Below are 20,960 nucleotides of genomic sequence, written 5' to 3' on the forward strand. Positions count from 1 at the left end.
GTTTTGCATCCCTGAAATTTGGGAGACAAGGCTTTGTTAATTTTGAATAGTTGTTTTTTATTTAATGTAGCCATCTATACAGAAAGTGGCCAACTTAGGCTGCTATTTGGTTTGTTGTGAAATCTACAACTGTCTAATCCTAGGGGTAAGGCAAGTTAATTATAGGAGGACAAGCAAGTTCAGGGAATAGAACAAGTCAAGGTTACTTCTACTGACTGCCATCATCCCTCCCTATTCCACAGTAACTATGTCTGATGAGCCCCGGTTATAAGCCCAGCTCTAGTTTAGGTATCTTATTTGTATTATTACCTCATTCCATTTTTAAAACCTATGAGGCGGCTTCCCTGGTGGCTCAGATTGTAGGGAGTCTACCTGCCATGTGGCAGACCCAGGTTCAATCCCTGGGTTGAGAAGATACCCTGGAGGAGGAAATAGCAAACCACTCCGGTATTCTTGTCTGGGAAATCACATGGACAGAGGAGCCCAGCAGGCTACAGTCCATGGAATCACACAGAGTCGGATACGACTGAGTGACTTAACACTTTCACGAGGTGGGTACTGTTTTAATCCCCATTTTCACATGAGAAAACTTGAGTGCTTGAGGATAGGTAATTTGCCTGAGGTCAGCTGGCAGACTATAGGCTTGAATGCACCAAGTCTGATTTTAAAGTCTTGTCTCTTAACCACTCTACCCTGCTGCCTCACTCCATGCCATGTGAAATAGGGTCTTTGCTGCCCCTACTACCAACCTGCAGGCCGTTCCAGAATTTCTCGGATGCCAAGTCTATGTGAAAACCCCAAACCAAGGAGGTCTGTAGTTTCCTGGACTCGGTGGGTAGAAACTCAAGCAAAAGAAGCCTAGATCTAAAGCCTCTTAGCAAGAACGTGGTCTCCAAAAGCTGTGTTAGTTAGGTGTAGAAGGAAAGAATTAATGCAGAACATTTGACTGTAATTGGGATGGATGACTGAGGTTAGAAACTACACCCAAGCAATGGAAACATGCTGTGTACTGGATGCCTGCAAAGGATTTCATACAACTTTGTGGATAGAAAGCTAAATCCTGTTTTGAATCATCTCTAGGATGTTTGGGGAATGGAAAGCTATGTACTTTCTTTTGAAAAGAGATTCTTCTTTTAAAGGTCTTTGTCTTAGTGAATTGCTGTCCAGTAGAAATATAGTGCAAGTCACATATTCATTTTGTATTTTCCAATAGCCATATTTTTTAAAGTAACAAGAAATAGGTAAAATTAATTTTAACAGTAGATTCTTGCCCAATGTAAAGTGAGAGTCCCTGAGTCGTGTCCAACTCTTTGCGACCCCATGGACTGTATTTTGACCCAATAATAGATATTATTTACCTGTGATATCCAAATATTATAATTTAAACATATAATTTTTAAATTTTAAAAATTATTGAGAAATCTTACGTATTTTTGGACCAAGACAAATCTCGAGTGCATTTTTAATTTACAGCTCGCCTCAGTTAGGATGCTCAATTTTCATTGGAAATAATATGTATTTAGATTTCATAAAATTTGCAGTTGGAAAAGTACATTCGTGATAGCTTATTCCAAACATACTTTTAAAAGACTTTTGGAAAACTGAATCAAGTGACAGTTTTTAAAATGTAATATGATTTAATACCCCTTGACCATACCAGCCACGTTTTCAGTGCTTAATAGCCACTGAAGTGTGTCCAGGGCAAGTCTGAATACACTGATATAAGGAGGAAAGATGTCTGAGCCGTCTTCAATACTTGAGTGGTGGAGGAAGTGATATCTGTTTTATTCTTTTCAAACTCTCCTCCCCAGCCTGAGAATCATGATTTTTGCTTGCTCTTTTTTTCCTCTCTCTCATTTTTAATCTCTTAACCTGGAGACCGCATATTCTTAGCCCACCTTGTGATGCTGGATGCCTTTGCAGGAGGACACTGGACACCCCAGCTCACAAGACATGGGCTAGCCCGGAATTCCCTAGTTGCCAAGCTTGCTTGAAGACCCAGTACACTGTGAATTTTGGAACTATAGTACTAGTGATCTTTTCCTGTTAAAAACTTTGGGTACCTGGGTTTTTCTCAGTCCTTCTCAAATTCAGGTCGACGTGTTTCCTGGGGTATGTGGTGATGCCAGATGTTTATAGGCCCAGAATAACTAGGGTACCTCGCTTGTAGTCTTTAATGCTTGGGAAAGGGATGTTAAGGTTTATTTTCTCACGAAAATGTATTAGGAAGTAGAATGGAAAATTTGTACCAATTTTAAGATAAAATGTGGGTCTTCAAAGAGTTTTCATACATGTGGGGTTTTCTCATACCCCAGTCCCTCCCCCAAAGTACTAGGGATATGAATTCATAGACCTCTTTCATTAGGGATACTCTGGTGGGAAAGCTTGGAGATACATTTAATTTACACAAATTTTATTTAAATCTACTTTTAATTGTATCTGTAAGAGATGTAGTTAGAATATTCAAATGCTTTTCCTCATTTAAAGTCTCTTGTTCCCAGCTTTCTCCACTGTGAACACTCGACGTTTATTTCCTGACATCCACTTGGTACCCAGAGTGTGGACAGTTAGTTCCTCGAAGGAGTGTCTTGCTGTAATTGTTAGAGAATTCTGGGGTCAATACAGGCTAGAGATACAAAGAACGTTTAGCCAGGAAGATAGGATTCAGTGTATGTTGCGTAGCACAGATGGTGGAACTCAGTGGCAAATTAGAAATAATTCTATGAGTCAGGGGTGGATAGCGGTACAGATGGACACATAAACACAGGAAGGACGCTGGCAAGTGCAGTGAGAAGGCTGTGTTGTTGGAGAGATTAGCGGGCTGTAGAGGCCCTTGAAATCCTAGGCCTTCAGACAACGGTATGTAAATAGACTTTTAGGAAAACTTACTCATTGTCAACATGCGAAGTAATTTATATACAAAAACGTAAAATTTAGAGTTTATTGTTACTCATTTATTTTTCACTAGTTCTTTGCAGCCCTAATCAAAATGTGCCTAGGCAGTATTCTAGGCTCTAGGATTTAACGGGGGAGCAGAGAGGGGGGAAAAAAGCCCGATAGTGAATATGGAAATGAGACTCTGAAATAATGTGTGCTGTCCCACCCTGGGAACTATGATAGACTGTTCATACAGGAAAAACTCACTAATCCAAGTTAATTCCAAAGTCTAGTTAGCCTTGAATAGTAGACATAGCCAAGAACTCAAATTAATCTCTAAGTCTGAGTACTAAAGCTTATCCCTATACCTGATAAGAGAGCCCTCTGGTCTCTATTATTTTACTTGTGTCATTACAAAGAGCTTAATTGTCTGATTTCAGTTGACAGAATAGATTAGAAGCAACAAATCAAAAAGATGAACCATTTAGTGGCAAGGATGTACTGAAAGCATCAATAAGTGATGACTGATAAGGGAGATACAGAAGAATGAGTCATGTTTAATGTGCAGATTTAATAAGCATAGCAATCCAAGGTCATTTGACTTGGGACCAAACAACCAAATGTACGCCATTCACCCCAAGGGCCTCAATTTATAAAAACACAGTGCAGAAATTTTACGACCATTGCTTTAAACAGCTAATGAATGGATGGATCTAGGCATTGATCATCAAAGACTGCAAATATCATAAAAAGAGACAAATGTGTGTCTCATAATGGAAGAACACAACCCCCTCTAGGAATCAGCCTTAACCCTCTTTCCAAAATTGAATGTGAATCTGATCAAACATCTAGAGAAGCCAAGTTGCAAGAAATATAAAAGACCACACAACATGTTTTTATTCAGGAAAATTCAGGCTCTGGACAACTCTGGAACACATAGCCCAGTTTCTTCAACAAGTACATTGCAAGAAGTAAAGGGGAGGTGAAGTGAAAAAAGTAGAGGAGCATTAACAGAATTCAAAATTTTAAGATAAAATTAATTAATTGTAATGTATGAACCTTATTTAGATCCATTTCAGGCAGACTATTTAAAAATTTTAGAACATCTTTAACAGTTGAAAGTTGCTTTTTGATGAAACTAAAGAATTATTGCTAACTTTAAAACTAGTGTTGTAATAAGTAGTTTTAATAAATACTCATCTTCAAAACAGATGTTAAATTGTGGTCAGGAGCTATGTTTAGGAAGTAGATATATATATATTATTTCTCTTAGGAAGATTTCCATATTCAGTGGTTAAGATGTAGTAAATGTTGAAATGAGTTAGTATGATGTAGTGCAGAAAGCACTTTGAACCAGACCAGACCGTTAAACATCTCAGATCTTAAATTTCCCTTTCTGTGCAGTAGAAAACTGCTTGACCCCAACTTAAAAATGCCCTAAGTATCTGATGTAGGCAGGGAAGTGTGGTATATGTACATTAAATGACCATGCCTTTCTTCTTTCCTTCTCTTGAATAAAAATAAACAAATATGCAAGCTTCAACTGTGTGTCTCACAGTTGGAAAATCAACTGTGTCTCACAGAAGAAAAATCAAAGTGGGTCACGTGGTGAGATTCTTTCAGAAAGTCTATCCCAGCCATCATTAATCAGCATCCTTCTTGTCCCGTGTGGCTGACCTTTCTATGACAAGATTCTGAAAATGTCCCTCTTGGTACTGAAAACCATTTAGGCAATATTGAGACTCCCCGGCATTGCCTGCCACATGGAATCCTTCAGGTCTGGCCTCTCTTATCCCTCAGCATCCGCTGGCCCCTCTCCCAGTCCTCCCATCCCCACCCCCTCCCCCATCATGGGGCTACTTAATAGCCCTTCCTCTCCGCACATGCCACTCTCTGGGCAAGAGTGCCTCTTCTCACACACACCCTGGCCCACTTTCATCCAGGAATGCCTGCTCTTTTCTCTGGCAGGGCTCCCCTGACCTCCCAGGACTGGGTAAAGTATCTTTCCTGAGTGTTCCAGTAGCATGCCGAACTTTCCCCAGCAGAGTGCTCAGCCCAGCAGAGGTAACCCCACACCAGGCTTTGAGCTTCTGGAAGACTGAGCCTGTGACATCTCACCCTTGGCCCTGGTATATAGTCAGGTGTTGGTGATTGAAGACTGTTAGCAGTAGAGATCCCACAGGGAGGGGACAGTGGGTACCCATTTGTTCTGCTGCTCATCTTTCCTGGCCTTTGCCAAGGTCTGCTTTCTTGGAAAGCTCCCCAAGCTGGCAGTCTCATCTGAGCTTCTAAACTCGACAGTTTTGATGCTAAGTCCCCTTCCTTTTAAATGTCATTCTTTATTGCTGTTGCCATGGTGCTTCAGAAGTTCAAGAGTCTTACTCTTCTCACTCTTTTTCATTGAGACCTCTGTTTAGATGTCTCTGCAACATTCCCATGTATCAGCTTGCGACTTCATCCAAGGTCTTTGATGCCAGCAAAGGCCCAGGCCCACTGGCAGCAGCCTAATGGTGATCTCTTTGGCTGTGTGACTCTTGTAGACGGTCCCGTTCGCAAGCACCTTAAGAGGTGGAAATTTAAAAACATAGCCCCAGGGAGTAAATGTGGTCTTGTCACACTGCCGGTTACCCAGAAGCTCAGATTCCCATCCTGGCTCACTCTAACAAGCTCTGGGCAAATTGTTGTACTTCTCCGAATCTGTTTCCTGGAGAAGTGAAGAATGTGTACCAGCTGTTCAAACGGAGGTTCAGGGATGTGTCAAACGACAGAGTGAAAGAGAACGCCTTCCTGGTCCCTCAGTGGCTTCAAGATGAGGGGAACAGAACAGATTTTTGTGTTAAAATGAATATAGATACTCTTCAGTGGAATGCAAAATCAAGATGAATGTTAAGATGAAACTCAAGATTCTGTTGACAGGAGTTTGAGGAACCCTGACTTCTCTTAAGTATCTTCCCCCCACCCACTGCTAACTTTCCATAACCCTTTCAGCCTTTGATCTTCTGTCTGTCATCCAGATAACCCACTTGAGTAGATAACCCTCCTAGTCCTTGACAGTGCTGAGCATGTAAGGCATGGCTATGATTTTAAAGAATGTATTATTTCTCAAGAGATACAGTATTGCATACTAGGCTAAGTATGGCCAAGAAGCTCTTTGGAATGTGCTTTTAAAAATAGCAAAAGCCATTTATAATTAATTCATCTCAAGTATCTATATATAGCACACTGAAATTCTAGAAAGGCTTCTTTTCTTATGAAGGCAAAAAAAAAAATTCTTTCTACTTAGCTTAAAACAGACCTTATTATCAAGAGTTCAGAATTGGTGGCATCTAAATTAATGAGCTTTTAACCTTGTAGAAAACCTTGAAAGTTAGATTTACCCAACATAAAGCCCTTTGTTGAAAAGAGCATTCTAGGGTATCATCTTCCTCATCTTCTGTAAGGATTCTATTTCTAATGATGCAAAGCTGATTTTAGTGTCTGTATCATTTACCTCCCTACCGTGATGAATCACTGATAATTATATGTTAAGGGTTCAGGTTTTTTCCCTCATAGTTCATTCTTGAGTCTTCTAATTACCGGAGGGTTTTCAATATATGTTTGTCTAACGTTCTATTAGCTAATAAATAGATCTATTAGACAACCCGTGAATTTAAGGGGCAAGTGGATGCATGGTGCCCATATCAACACTTTCTGCTAAGCATTTTTCTCTCCTTGTTTAAAATAAAATCTCTGCTATTTCTTGAGAAAAAATAATGATATGAAATTAGCAAGAGAAGAAATTGTCCATTTAAAAAGGAAAGATATTAAGTATTTCTGGGTCTTTCTGGGATTCCTCTTAGAAAAGCAAGTGAATCTGGATTTTAGCATCATCTGCTTGACTTGGGAAAAAAAAAAAAAAAGATCAAATTAAAATTATACAGCTGTCAGCATTCAAGCCAGACAGTTCACATTAGACAGGAAAAACTGCCTTTCTAATACTGAGGTAATTAGCTATCATGCAGATGGAGGTTTCTGTGAATTCTCATTGCCAGTTAGAAAATGGGATGTTGCCTGCCACCTTTCTTTGTCATGAAATGAACTAGGTAGTCTTTTTTTATTTTTTTAATAAATTTGTAAAAAGCCATTTTCAGAAATAGGCCACCTTGTGGCATATTCTGACAAAATATATAATTTGTCTCCTGAGGATGCTGATTTTTCTTTATTCTGCTTTCACAAGCAATAATCATTTTTGGAAAAGTGAAGCCAACTATCTTCAAGCAAACCCTTTAAATAAAGAAGAAATTGTGCAAGTTTAATTTGAAAGTTGCATGCTCTTTGATTATGTCCTTTTGATTCTGAGAATTCTAGTGAAACAGATTTTGTATTTTTAGTACAATTGCATAATTGAGTCACTTTTAAATAATTGGATAATTTGAAAAGAGGATGTTTGATCTGTTAGAATCATCATTTCCAGTCCTCTCAAACTTTCCTCAGGTCCTAGAAGGAGATCTTAAAATATGATATAAAACACACAACCGCCCCACTTTCATTTAATTCCTGTTGTTGTTTTAGAAAAAACTTAAGTCCTTTTCCTTTTGAGATTAAAAATAATAGATTAGTATAGATACTTGTAGATCCTTGTCTTGGACCCAGTTTTAGCAATATAGATGCAAAGGAAGTGACTGGAACAGGCTTTCTTAATTCAATCTTGCTTAAAGGAATGAGAAAGGAACATATTTTCCTCACCAATTGTCAGAATCAAATGCCAAAAGTAGAGAATTTGGACTAAAGAACCGCTTCATTTAAAAATATGATTTCAAAGCACTGTTGGTTCAGTTCAGTTCAGTCTCTCAGTCGCGTCCGACTCTTCGCGACCCCATGAATCGCAGCACACCAGGTCTCCCTGTCCATCACCAACTCCTGGAGTTCACCCAGACTCACATCCACGAGTCAGTGATGCCATCCAGCCATCTCATCCTGTCGTCCCCTTCTCCTCCTGCTCCCAATCCCTCCCAGCATCAGAGTCTTTTCCAATGAGTCAACTCTTCGCATCAGGTGGCCAAAGTACTGGAGTTTCAGCTTTAGCATCATTCCTTCCAAAGAAATCCCAGGGCTGATCTCCTTCAGAATGGACTGGTTGGATCTCCTTGCAGTCCAAGGGACTCTCAAGAGTCTTCTCCAACACCACAGTTCAAAAGCATCAATTCTTCGGCACTCAGCCTTCTTCACGGTCCAACTCTCACATCCATACATGACCACAGGAAAAACCATAGCCTTCACTAGATGAACATTTGTTGGCAAAGTAATGTCTCTGCTTTTGAATATGCTATCTAGGTTGGTCATAACTTTCCTTCCAAGGAGTAAGCATCTGGTATTACCACATAAAAATTATAATCCTTTTCTATTATCCAAATTTCAAGTTTCATTTTAAAATTATCCTTATGGGAGAATTCCCTGGTGGTCCAGTAGTTAGGACTTGGCACTTTCACTGCTGAGGCCCAGGTTCAATCCCTGCTTGGGGAACTAAAATCCAGCAAGGTATTTGGTGCAGCCAAAGCAATTTAATAAGAGAGAATTAAAAAAATAAACTCATGCTTTTTGATCTGGTTGCTTCAGGCCTGACACATAGGAAAAAATAATATGTTTAATTTTCTTTTAACCCATTCCTCTTCTTTGTATACATATCTTTGGATATTTGCATTAGAAGATGACTTCTGTGGTCATCCTGTCTAAAATGGGGGCTACATTTGTGTTCCTACAGAATCTATGTTGTTGTTCAGTCGCTAAGTCATATCTGACTCTTTTGTGACCCCATGGACTGTAGCCCACCAGGCCTCTATGTCCATGGGTTTTCCCAGGCAAGAATACTGGAATGGGTTGCCATCTCCTTCTCCAGGAGATCTTCCCAACCCAGGGATCGAACCCGTGTCTCCTCGTGCATTAGCAGGTGGATTCTTTACCACTGAGCCACCTGGGAAGCCCCTATAAAACCTATACTTGTTCTGAAAGGTGTTTATAGTAACCACCCCTCCCCACCTGGGAATAATCACCAAGTATTTTAAATGTTTCTTGTAAAGACTATTACAGTTAAATCGTTTTTTCATAGAGTTATGGTTGATTTACTACCTGCTAATGAAAGTTTTTACCTTAAGTTTTTGGGTATTTTGACCTAGAAAAAATGTTGTTTCGTAAGTCCTAAATACAATTGAATGGAAACGTATGCTCATGTTAAGCAGAAGTGTGTGTTGTTTCTTGTGGGAAGATGACAGTTATTTTCCTTTTGAAAGATATCTTTGTCATTGAGAAAGTGTATTTTATTCTCCTGCTGTGAGTCTGAGAAATATTGACCAGCCTCTTTCTCACTGCTCTTTATCTCTTTAGTGTGGCTGTCACCAGGTCCAGAGATGTGCCTTCTTTTGGACCTCCCATCCCGAAAGGGGTCACCTTCCCTAAGTCAAATGTGTTCAGGGACTTCCTTTTGGCCAAAGTGATTAATGCAGAAAATGCTGCTCATAAGTCGGAAAAGTTCAGGGCCATGGCAACGCGGACCCGCCAGGAATACCTGAAAGACCTGGCAGAAAAGAACGTCACCAACACCCCTATTGACCCATCCGGCAAGTTCCCGTTCATTTCTCTGGCCTCCAAAAAGAAGGAAAAGTCTAAGCCGTACCCAGGAGCTGAGCTCAGTAGCATGGGAGCCATTGTGTGGGCCGTGCGGGCCAAGGACTACACCAAGGCGATGGAGATCGACTGCCTCCTCGGGGTCTCCAGTGAGTTCATTGTACTCATTGAACAGGAAACAAAGAGTGTGGTCTTCAACTGTTCCTGCAGAGATGTGATAGGGTGGACTTCAACCGACGCCAGCCTCAAAATCTTCTACGAGCGAGGCGAATGTGTATCCGTGGAGAGTTTTGTTAACAATGATGACATCAAAGAGATTGTCAAAAGGCTTCAGGTCAGTGTTTTTCTTCCAGTTCCCTTTCCTCAAGCTTTCCATGCAGGCGAGAGCCAAGTTACAGAACCCCGTCCTATTTTATTAGGTCCTCTGAAAACTCCCTTCATGGTGGGAAGGAATCCAGAGTTTATGTCACGCTCGCTTCCCATCATTTTTTTCAGCAGGACAAGTAGCAGAACAAGTGGGGGAAGACACACTCACTGTGCATCTTTGTTGGAAACTCATTTGCATGTGACCTGATCCCATTGCCGTGGTGACTGATGATGTAGCCCAGCCAGTCTGCTTCAGCTGGTGAAAACAGTTGTTGGATTGAGTATCTGCTGCTTTGAATGTCTTAAGGGCAAAATGAATAGCAGAACACCCATTTTTCTTCACTGCCAGCTCCCTGTAGGTCTCTGTTAGAGGTTTCCTTGTAACTTCAGAGAAGCCATTGAGTTCTTTGGACACAACAAGTGTGTTCCTTTGGGCCTAATGAATGGAGATTAGTGAAGGCAAAATAACCAGCCTGCTCTTCAGCTGGCATTAGGGTATTCAAAAATAACCCTGCTGGCCACGCATACCACTTAAGACCTTAGTGGGTTCATCAGACTGTGATGTCTTTTGTGTCTTTGTCTAGTTCGTGTCAAAAGGCTGTGAATCGGTGGAGATGACTCTGCGAAGGAATGGGCTGGGACAGCTCGGCTTCCACGTCAACTACGAGGGCATTGTGGCAGATGTGGAGCCCTACGGCTACGCCTGGCAGGCAGGGCTGAGGCAGGGCAGCCGGCTGGTGGAGATCTGCAAGGTGGCCGTGGCCACTCTGAGCCACGAGCAGATGATCGACCTCCTGAGAACATCGGTCACAGTGAAGGTCGTCATCATCCCCCCACATGACGACTGCACCCCGCGGAGGTAGGTCTGAGAGTCCAGGGCCATTGATGTACCATGGAGAACATTCCCCAACTAGGTGGGAGTGTAAGGGGGCGTGTGAAGAGCGCTCGGTTACAGGCGATGCTGAAAGTTCCCTCCACAGAAGGTCTGACTCAGGATACAGCTCCCTTTCAGCACATGGCAACAGCAGCTGGAAAGAATCACCAGCTTGGACCATCCCCAGGATTTACGTCTCTGGGTGTATAAAGTCACCATCATAGACAGAAAAGTCTGGTAAATATCCCCTTTAAACATCTTGCACCAGTAGCTGAGAAACATGGAATATTTGATGTTAAGAGACAGTCAGCATGACAAAGTGTCAGACACTTTTCTTTTGTGTTCCGTGACCCTGATTCTCCTGCATCTCCCATTTGTAGCCAGTTGCTGTCCGGAACTCTTGAAGTACTGCTTTTGACCCCTGCTGTCTCAGCCTGGAGGGCTGAATGTGACTTCCCAAGCTTTTTGTTAAGTGCGTCTGCATGTGTCAGAAATCGACTTCAGACAAGCTAGTCCTGCTCGTAATGCCGGGGCAGTGTAGTTCCCCAACTTTACAGAGGGGAGCCCAGGAGCTCCCCGCCCCTCCCAGCTTCTGCCAAGCCTGCAGCACTGTTGAAAATTTAATTTCTCTGTCTCTGGGGAGATTTCCTGATGGAACAGATTTAATCAACTGTTTCTTTTCTCCTTTGAGCATGCACATGCTATTTTTGCTAGTGGTTCCTCCCCCCCCCCCCCCCCCCCACCAATCCATTAATTTGGTTTAAACCCGCTATTTTCTAAGAGTTTCTCTTAAGCTTTGGCAATTAATGCTTAGGCTTCCTAAGGCCAAGACAATATTCTTATGTTATTTTCCCCAAAAAAACATGACCAGTCCTGCACCTGAGCTTTTATAGATTAGTGAATGTCAGATGGTAGAATGTGTAAACGGTTAGAATGGGTTACTTGTGCCCTTTGAAAAGGAAGCAGCAATGGCAGTATCTGCAGACTTGAGTTCTTCAGACCAAGTGTTACAGACCAGACTGTGCTCAGGATAGTGTTTAGCTCAGACCAAGTGTTACAGACCAGACTGTGCTCAGGATAGTGTTTAGCTCAGACCAAGTGTTACAGACCAGACTGTGCTCAGGATAGTGTTTAGCACTGCGTATCTCCTAGGTGGATGTGCCGATGTCAGAGTGTGGTGAAAATCCCCTTCTCTCATAGTTTTAAGAACTGCTCCCTTTCTGATGACTGGATTTCCCTGGAAACCAAAATTTTATCCCGAACGTTTTGTTTTAGCTATTTCGAGGGCAGGGAGGGTTTATTCTGAAACTACCTTCATTTCCTCAAGCACATAGTATTAATGTTAAGTATTTTGCTTAACTGTAATTCAAGAATGACTCTTGAGTGCTATTGGAAAGGCAGCCAGGTCCTTGGAGCTCTCTCCAAGTGCTCTGTGATCCTCTTTCTCTTTCTTTGGACTGTTTTCCATCCCGTAGTCTCTCCTGTGAATTGTCTATGTAATAGTCTATACGTCTAAACAGGCACTTACAAACTGGAGAAAATCACCAAGCTATGTAACTTGCCTGAGCTTCCCTGGTAGCTCAGCCGGTAAAGAATCCACCTACAACGCAGGAGACCCCAGTTCGATTCCTGGGTCGGGAAGATCCGCTGGAGACATGATAGGCTACCTACTCCAATATTCTTGGGCTTCCCTGGTGGTTCCGTTGGTAAAGAATCCATCTGCAATGCGGGAGACCTGGGTTGGGAAGATCCCCTGGAGAAAGGAACAGCTACCCACTCTAGTATTCTGGCCTGGAGAATTCCTAGGACTATATAGTTCATGGGGTCGCAAAGAGTCAGACACGACTGAGTGCCTTTCACTTTTCATGTAACTTGACAGCCTTCCATACACACAGTACGGAGTTACAGAGGCTGGTCTAAGGACTGACCTCCTCAAAAGGAAGCCTGGTGATCGTCAGGCGCCATCTGTCTGCTCAGGGGTCTTTCCCCGTTTCTAGGCTCTTCAATTCATGGGGAGGGGGAAATACATGTGTATGTGAGAGGAAATGGGATGGAATGGGCAACATTACTGACATTGAACTGTGAATAGTAGTTACTAGAAAAATGGATCCATGACAGGAGGTGGTTTGTCTACAGCAAAATACTAGACTAGATATATTTGCTGTGGTGTATTGGTAAAAACAAGTAATATTTGCTGAGTTATTACCTTAATATTGCCAGGCCCTAGAAAAAAGCACTTTTATATGGATTAGCAAATTTAATCCATGTAACAACCCTGTGAAGTAATAGTATTAATATTACTCCTAGTTAAAGGAAACCCACAGTCAGAAAGGTTAGTAACTCCCCAGCCTCATCTGGCAAATCCAGGTCTAACTTGAGAATCCAGACTCTTAGCTTTGTATGCTTGGGACAGAAATCCTTTCCCTATGTATCAGTGGAACCTTGGTTTGTAGTATTTGCTGATTCCCATGGTGCAGATATTCCCACTGTGGCTGATTTCAAGCGACCAATATGTCACCCCTGAATGCACACCCAGGATAGATGCTCAAGAGTCTGATCCTGCAAACCAAGGCCGACCAGCTCCAGCACAGCCTTTGTGGATGGGCTGTATTTTCCTTCATCTCCCCTTAACAGCTTCTGGAGCATCACTGTCATCCTCTATTAGCCATGGAGCCGGCAGTGATGGGACAGAAGAGTGTTAGGAACCTGCCCCCATGAAGGCGTGGGATGGGGGGCTGGTTAGCGCACTGCACAGCCCCGTGGGCCTCAGAGATGCACTCTGGCCCTTTCACTAGGGTTCCCACGTGAGAGCCACGACTGCCCTAGGTGGGTCTGAAATGATGCCCTGTATGCCTCTGGAGGACCAGACGCCCGCTCTCCCCTTCCCTCCCTTAGAGACAACTTCAAAGGAACAGCTGAAGCATTAACACCTTGCTACAGTTTTCAGCAAAATAAGATAATGCTCTTGTCACTTTTTTTCCTTCTCCTCCGCACTTCACACTCCCACGACTGTTTTGCTCGCAGCTAATTACTCTGCTCTTTGACTAGTCACTCTCCCCTCTGTCAGCTTGTGCTGCCACTCCAAGGCCAGAAAGAGCAGGCCTCCTGGAAACACACTGCCCTCCCTTCCCAGCTGCATGTTTCTCAGGGTCCCCTGGACCCGAGGGTCACAGGGCCCAGCTCCAGCGTGGGGATTGTATGTAATCACCAACATCCATGTATGCTCATATGGAGGCATCACTAGTTTTAGAAAGGCAACGTTTTTTGTTTTTTAATGAAAAGGCCAGTTTAACGACAATAAAATGGGGCTTCAGCAACGCCTATAAAGTCCAACTCTTCTTCCTGTCCTCAGGAAATAAGCAGACCCTCCATGATTTCTCCCATAGGAAAGTGTATTAAAGAGCAGATGGGACAGGGGAAGTAAAGCAAAGTTCCTGAGGCCCTACTATGTACGGGATTTTTTTTTTTAAAGTCGTCATGGCAGCCTCATTTCCTTTGAAACCGTGAGCAGAATGAGGGTTGCAGAGGTTTAGTAACTGCAGAGTGAGCGTGGGCAACTAGGGTAAGGGCATGATGGAAGCAGTCCCGGCAGAAACAGGTTTGGGATTTAGCTGGGACTGCACCGGAAGGCTCCCCCCAGCGGGTGAGATGTCGCACTGCTGGAGCGGCCCCCACCCTGTCCATCACCAGTGGGAGTGTATAACCAGCTGTATGTCTTGGTGTCCGTGACCACTGACTTGAGCGTCATTCTTGTGGCAAGATGAGAAATACCTAGATAGGGGATTCAGTTGTGATGCTTTGAATGGTATTGCATGGGAGTGGTGGGCCTTCATTCTGCTGAGGGCCACCAGCCTTTGGATTTATTTTCTTAATTGAAATATAGTACTCTTGCCTGGAAAATCCCATGGACAGAGGAGCCTGGTAGGCTGCAGTCCATGGGGTCGCACAGAGTCGGACATGACTGAGCGACTTCCCTTTCACTTTTCACTTTCATGCATTGGAGAAGGAAATGGCAGCCCACTCCAGTGTTCTTGCCTGGAGAATCCCAGGGATGGGGGAGCCTGGTGGGCTGCCGTCTATGGGGTCGCACAGAGTCGGACACAACTGAAGCGACTTAGCAGCAGCAGCAGCATGGTTGATTTACATTGAGTGTTATTTTCAGATGTACAGCACCATGATTCATATTCTTTTTCAGATTTTTTTCCCTTATAGGTTACTACAAAATAATTGAGTATATAGTTCCCTGAGGAAAGCAATCAAGGGCCATTCAAGTGGAAAAGCTAAAATCAAGTTACCTAAAGGGACCAAATTATTTTTTAAGTAAGAATCGATTGCAAAGGTTTTTTCCTCCTTTTAAAAAACAAGTATTGCAAAGTGCAGCAGCATCCTGCTTTAGAGTGAGAAGGGCTGTTAGAAACCATCTGGTTCAAGTCTCTAGTTTTTTTAGATGAGGAACTTTGGTTCAAAGAAATTGTTTTTTTTTCCCCAAGCCAAAATCACATGGTTTATTAGAGACATAGCTGTCCCCAAGCACCAAACTTTTCTGATTCAAGAGTCCAGTATTGTGATGTTCTGTTCAGTTATTATAGCGGAGCCAGATTAGTTCTAGCCAGTCATGAGCTGTAAGCATCAAGAGTTTTTGTTCAACGCCAGATTTTACTTGGAGTAATACAACACAAATCCCTTTGTGAATTTTCATACATGTCATGAAAAGCCAGCTTTTTATCTTTGTCCTTCAGTGTACTGCCCACTTCTGGATTCCGTATATCATTCTTATATCTTACAGAGATGAGTAAGGGAGCAGAAGCTAGTGGTGGCCTGCCGCCATGGAGGTCAGTCAGAAGTGGCAGGATGGCAAGGGTTTAGCACTGTGTAATCTGTGCTTTTCAGTCTCTGTAAATGCATCTTCTCTCCCTGCTTTGGCCTTATCATACTTAATTCTATAATTATGGAATATGCCGAAGGTTTCTAGTAATATGCTAAGAGTGGTGGGGATGAAATACAGACTATAGAGAAGACAAAATCTCCGGCTTAATGGGATCTTTTGACCAGTTTTAGTTTTAAATGTGATGCAGCTTAAAGAGTACTTGAACTAGAAGAAAATAGAGTAATTATGAATTGCAAGTCTTTCATTTTACAAAGAAACTACGGCCCCAAAGCTGATATTGTCTATTTGGTATTATGTTGTTATTGTTTCTATTTTATTTATTTACTTACTTTTCTATCCTGATGCAGTACGGGCTGCAATCAGCCTATGAAGCTATAGAATTAAAATTCAGTGACGGGATCTCTGTGTATGTGTGGAAGGGGGGTAGGGAAACGGGGAAGGTAAATTGAAAACATGGCCTAGGGGAAAATTTTTGAAAAGTTAATACCCCAGGATACATGGTAAAGTTCAGTACATATTCTGTACTTGTGTTGGTTCCTAGCAGCCAACAGAAAGGGGCGTAGATGGTATGGTCCATTGAGTTTATAAGGTAAATAGACCGTCGCACAGAAGAAGCAAAGCTCACCATGACTTTGAGGTGGAGAGAAACTTTTCCATGTATTATCATAAATTTGTGTTAATATTTTTTTGGCAAGCTGCAACATTCTTGCATTATATTTCCTGATCCAGAACCCTAAATAATGTACGATCAAAAATGAAAGATGCATATATACTACAGTAGCACCTGTGTTAACAGCCAACCACATGGCGATGGCATATTTTTGTCAGAAATATTGAATCAAAGTTGGATACTATATCAGAGCCTAAGGTGATAATCCCTCATTTCAGAGAAAAGGGTTCATTATGTAAGAAGTCAGTAACTTCTGAAAGTAATGTCAAGTGGCCATACAGTGTTCTGCAAACTGCAGGGCGTAGCTTTAAATAGATCATGAAATCCGTTTAGGAGGTTGTACCCAGTGTATTTTTTTCTTTAATGAAACGGATTAACATGGAATATAGCAGAATGGAAGCTATCAGAGGAGGGTTGTGTGTATTTATGGTTGTGCTGTATCACGGTGTAAAATGTACTTTTCACCCAGATTGTGGTCCAAAAAGTTCAAAAGCCATTGTCATCCAAGCATAATAGGGGCACAGCAGAGTCTTGGGCATAGGGTCGGATTAGGGTTGACCTAGACTTTGGCGGGAGTTGGAGGGAGTGGCAAAGAAGCTCTAAGCAGAGATGCCCGTTGGAGGCTTGGGCTGAGGCTGAAGAGGGCAAAGTGACGTCACTCAGTCGTGTCCGACTCTCTGCGACCCCGTGGGCCATAGCCCACCAGGCTTCTCCATCCATGGGGTTTTCCAGGCAAGAGTACTGGAGTGGGTTGCCATTTCCTTCTCCAGGAGATCTTCCCGACCCAGGGATTGAACCTGGGTCTCCTGCATTGCAGGCAGACGCTTTACCCTCTGAGCCACCAGGGAAGCTGGTGGACCCAAGGACCCCAGCAAATCCATGTGCTCCAGAAGCAGTGCTTTTCAAAACCTGCAGCTGTCCTGGGGATGAGGGAGAATGCATTTGTGGTTGTTGGGAGTCTTACCCTGAAATACACAGGCAAGGTCATGAGAAGAGGGGACCGTTCCATCAAGCTCATTTTCCCACCAACAAGAGCCCCTTCCCCAGATCAAAACCAGGCCTTCAGCTGGAGGCTCTTTGGACATGCATGTCCAGTACAAGAGCCGTGAGTCACCTGTGGCTACAGAGTCATTGTAATGTGGCTGGTCCCAAAGGAGCTGTGCTCTTAAGTGTAAAATACACTCCAAATTTACAAGGATGTAAAATGTCTCATTAATTTTCTAAATACTGATTTATTGATCGCTTGTTGAAATGATAGCATTTTGGATATATTGAGTTAAATAAAATGTATTCTTGAATTGACTTTACCTGTTTCATTTTGCTTTTGTAATGTGTCTGCTGAACATTTAAAAAATACATGGCTTCTGTCGGTGGCTCATATTGTATTTCTGTTGGGCAGTGCTGGTCTGGACTTTGCTTATGCCGCCTCTAAATTTCCTCTTAAAGGACTGTTTTGCTATTACTCTTAACCTTTCCTTTCAAGAATTTTCCACATGCTTCTCAATCTTCAAAATGTCTTTAAGAAAAAGTCTTTTTTTTTTTTTTTTCACTTAGTGATGAAATTCAAATGCACAGTTTGAGTTAATGCTTTGGTGAGAATAGATTTTTTTTCCCAGTAATTTGCCTATCAGTCAAGTCAGTGATGGATTGAACCTTCCTTGGTTGTTTGGGGAAAGAAGATGGGTTCTTCCTTTCTTAAGGTTTGGGGGTTGGGGTGATGGCACAAAAAGAGGGTAGATGATCGGAAACAGTTGTGTGCCTGCCATTCATTTCACTTAGTCTGCTGCCTGGGGACGGCCTTGCTATGAGGGATTTTTGGCTTTCAGGGGGGTGGGAGGGAGGCCTAATTTTAGAGTATGCTTTGTTCCCCAGCAATTTGATAATTTTTGATTTGATAATTGCTAATTTCAATAACTTGCACTTTTTTTTTTCTCCTCCTGAGCTAAATTTGGCTCTCAATTTGGATTTCAAGATTTCTCCCTACTTATTTTTGACTGTCGGGATTCCAAGAAATTCGAAACCCTTTTCGATCCTTAATCATAAGGGAAGGATCTAAAGCTTCCTTGTGATTAAGGATGGAAAGCCACCTGTTTCCTGCGAGGCCCCATCTTAGAGGTCTGCTCCCCCCAGATACTGTCCCGGCACCGTCCCTCCCCACGTCTCAGTGCTGACTCTAGCCCCCGAGGATTCTGGTTTTTGAAAGGAAAATGATTGTAGGGCCTCATGGTTGAAAGATTGTTTGAAACCGGAAATGAGGTGTTTGCCACGTTTTAACTGTTCGTGAGAATCCGTGTGGTTCTGCCAACAAGCAGAAGCGATATTGATGTTTCTTCTCTCTGTGCCCTCGCCCTAGGAGTTGCTCTGAGACCTACCGCATGCCAGTGATGGAGTACAAAATGAACGAAGGGGTTTCCTACGAATTCAAGTTTCCCTTTCGAAATAACAACAAGTGGCAGAGGAATGCCAACAAGGGGCCTCATTCGCCTCAAGTCCCATCCCAGGTGCAGAGTCCCATGACCTCGAGGCTGAACGCTGGGAAGGCAGACGGGAAGATGCCTCCTCCGGAAAGAGCCGCCAACATCCCCCGCAGCATCTCTAGTGATGGGCGCCCGCTGGAGAGGCGGTGAGTGTGTCTTCCTAGGTGTGCCCTGAATCTCTGCCCCAGATTTAAATATCTCCAGGCCCAGAAGTACCAGTGTTTGAGCTACCCGTATTTTACTAGAAATCAAAAATTAAAACTGAGATGCGTGCACTAGTGGTCTTCAAAGCATGGTAGCGTTCCGAAGCCAGCAGGATAAATGAAGATGTGTTCCAGCAAAGCATTCGGCCCTGTGTAATGGCATCTAGGCTTTGCTCTTTCATTTTGCTGTGGTTCCAACGGAAATCATCATTGCACACTTATGAACTAGAACTTGGCAGTCTCTTTGAGGTGACATTGACCATATCATCATCTTTGACAGTCTTTGACTTGTAGGGGATTAGTGATATGATTGTAGCAACAGTGAAGGTTTTTGGTTGAGTGTCTGTGTTTGTGTTACTTTGTTATAAAGAATTGTGAGAAGGGAAAGCCTCTAGTATAGTACAAACATACTTTCCACTGTTCTGAATGCAGAAGAAAATAGTGGATGTTAGAACACTCAGCCCTGAGTAAAGTAATTAACAGGAGCTGGGGATTGAGGTATCCTAGAAAGTAACAGACCAAGGTTGCTTGTTAAATGGAAAGTCACAGTGGATTCCCTCACAAATCATAACTGGTTAATTCTTTCTTAACCAGGACGCCCTAGCATTTTTGTCTCAAATTCACTGTAAAATGCAGCACCGTGAACTAAAAACCTAGGGCAAACATTAAAATAGAATAGGTACTCTTAAAATGTAAATACATATGGACTGTATAATTTTAAGTCATTGTACTATAAATTCAGATACTCCAGATTGCCTTGACTGCAGTTTAGCTCAGTGACCTGCTAGTCCTCTGCTAGATGAAGCTGGCTTCTGTCTGTGCACGCACTGCCGTTTCCCCATCATTGGAAACAGTGCTTGACTGGATCACATCTCTGCATGTTTTTGTGGTCCCCACACTACAGAGGGGATCAGGAACCCTCAGAGCTGGCAGGGAGAAGTCTCTGTTCCAGAAGCTGCTGTGGGAAGAAGAAAGGTCCCTATGGAGCCAAAATGTGAGCCTGACTCCAGCCAGAACAGGGCGCCAAGGAAAATGTCCCAGCGATGCTTCAGAAGTCATTGGTTCAGACTGAGAGCAGAAAGTTGGAGATTTTCAAAACCACACTGTGATGTCTTTTATCTTAAAAGACATAAAACATTGTCACTTAACTATTTCAGAAATACTAGAATACCATGTAGAAATAATCTGATCAAAACAGGCAACCAAAAAAACCATAGTTGTCTTTCTCAAATTCCTCATGTAATCCTGGGGATTTATTTACAGAGCCTTGCTATTTATCTCAATAAAAGATTCCTCTCCCAGAGTGGCTACATTCCCATCTGGACTCCTCTTGCTTTCATTATTTTCGGGAAGGAAAAGCATCCAAGCGATCGCTGAATGAATTCTTTGTTCTGCACATTCCAAACTTGGCTCCCTCTGAGGTGTGTGTTAGCTGGAACTCATGATTTGGCCCACATTTTGAAAGATGAACCTAGGAAACCGTTGTTTAGAGAAGGACCTTTTGTTCCTCTCAATGCTATTTTCTTTCTTTCCAAGACAATCATCAGGATTTTATGAGTGAAATCAGTTTCACGTTACTTTCTGTGATATTCATACAATAAAATAGCAGAATGTATTTTGATGCCATGTTGAATTTAATTTCTGCAACAGAAACTAAAGCTTATGGCTGAATGTTCTGACCTCTGAAAGTGAAAATATTTTTTGTAGCTTATTATCTTCTTAGGATGCAGGCAAGTGCTATAGAATGCATCACTCCATTTATAGATGTTCTTTCTGTGGGTGTTTGTGTGTACCTTTCCTATAACTCTACCCAAAGGATAGGGAATTCTCATGCTGTCCCTGTAAGACTGTAATAATAGCCCTGTGGCTCTCCAAGGCGCAAGAAGAAAGTGGCAGAAGTGAGGCTACCAGTTGTTTTTGGAAAATTTAACCTCTGCTGAGTCCTCTTAGTGTCACATGTCCTTTAAGACACTGGACTAGGATTTCAGATCTAACGATGGAGGGT

The 20,960-nt window shown here is 42.6% G+C and overlaps 1 protein-coding gene and 1 non-coding gene across 13 annotated transcripts in view; both read left to right on the top strand.

Moving 5' to 3' along the window:
• The window catches only part of SIPA1L1 (signal induced proliferation associated 1 like 1), a 521,546-nt gene that overhangs the window by 440,059 nt on the left and 60,527 nt on the right, over positions 1 to 20,960 (top strand). For all 12 annotated transcript variants that reach the window (XM_070797798.1, XM_070797796.1, XM_070797794.1 and 9 more), the window contains 3 exons: positions 9,238 to 9,811; positions 10,428 to 10,702; positions 18,629 to 18,898. In XM_070797798.1, the coding sequence (XP_070653899.1) occupies positions 9,238 to 9,811; positions 10,428 to 10,702; positions 18,629 to 18,898 (1,119 nt within the window). The remainder of the gene's footprint in view (positions 1 to 9,237; positions 9,812 to 10,427; positions 10,703 to 18,628; positions 18,899 to 20,960) is intronic.
• On the top strand, positions 8,308 to 8,379 carry TRNAE-UUC (transfer RNA glutamic acid (anticodon UUC)). Its single transcript has one exon. It is a non-coding gene; the product is annotated as a tRNA-Glu (tRNA).

The sequence above is a fragment of the Bos indicus genome, chromosome 10 (assembly GCF_029378745.1).
Source record: "Bos indicus isolate NIAB-ARS_2022 breed Sahiwal x Tharparkar chromosome 10, NIAB-ARS_B.indTharparkar_mat_pri_1.0, whole genome shotgun sequence".
NCBI classification, from domain to species: Eukaryota; Metazoa; Chordata; class Mammalia; order Artiodactyla; family Bovidae; genus Bos; species Bos indicus.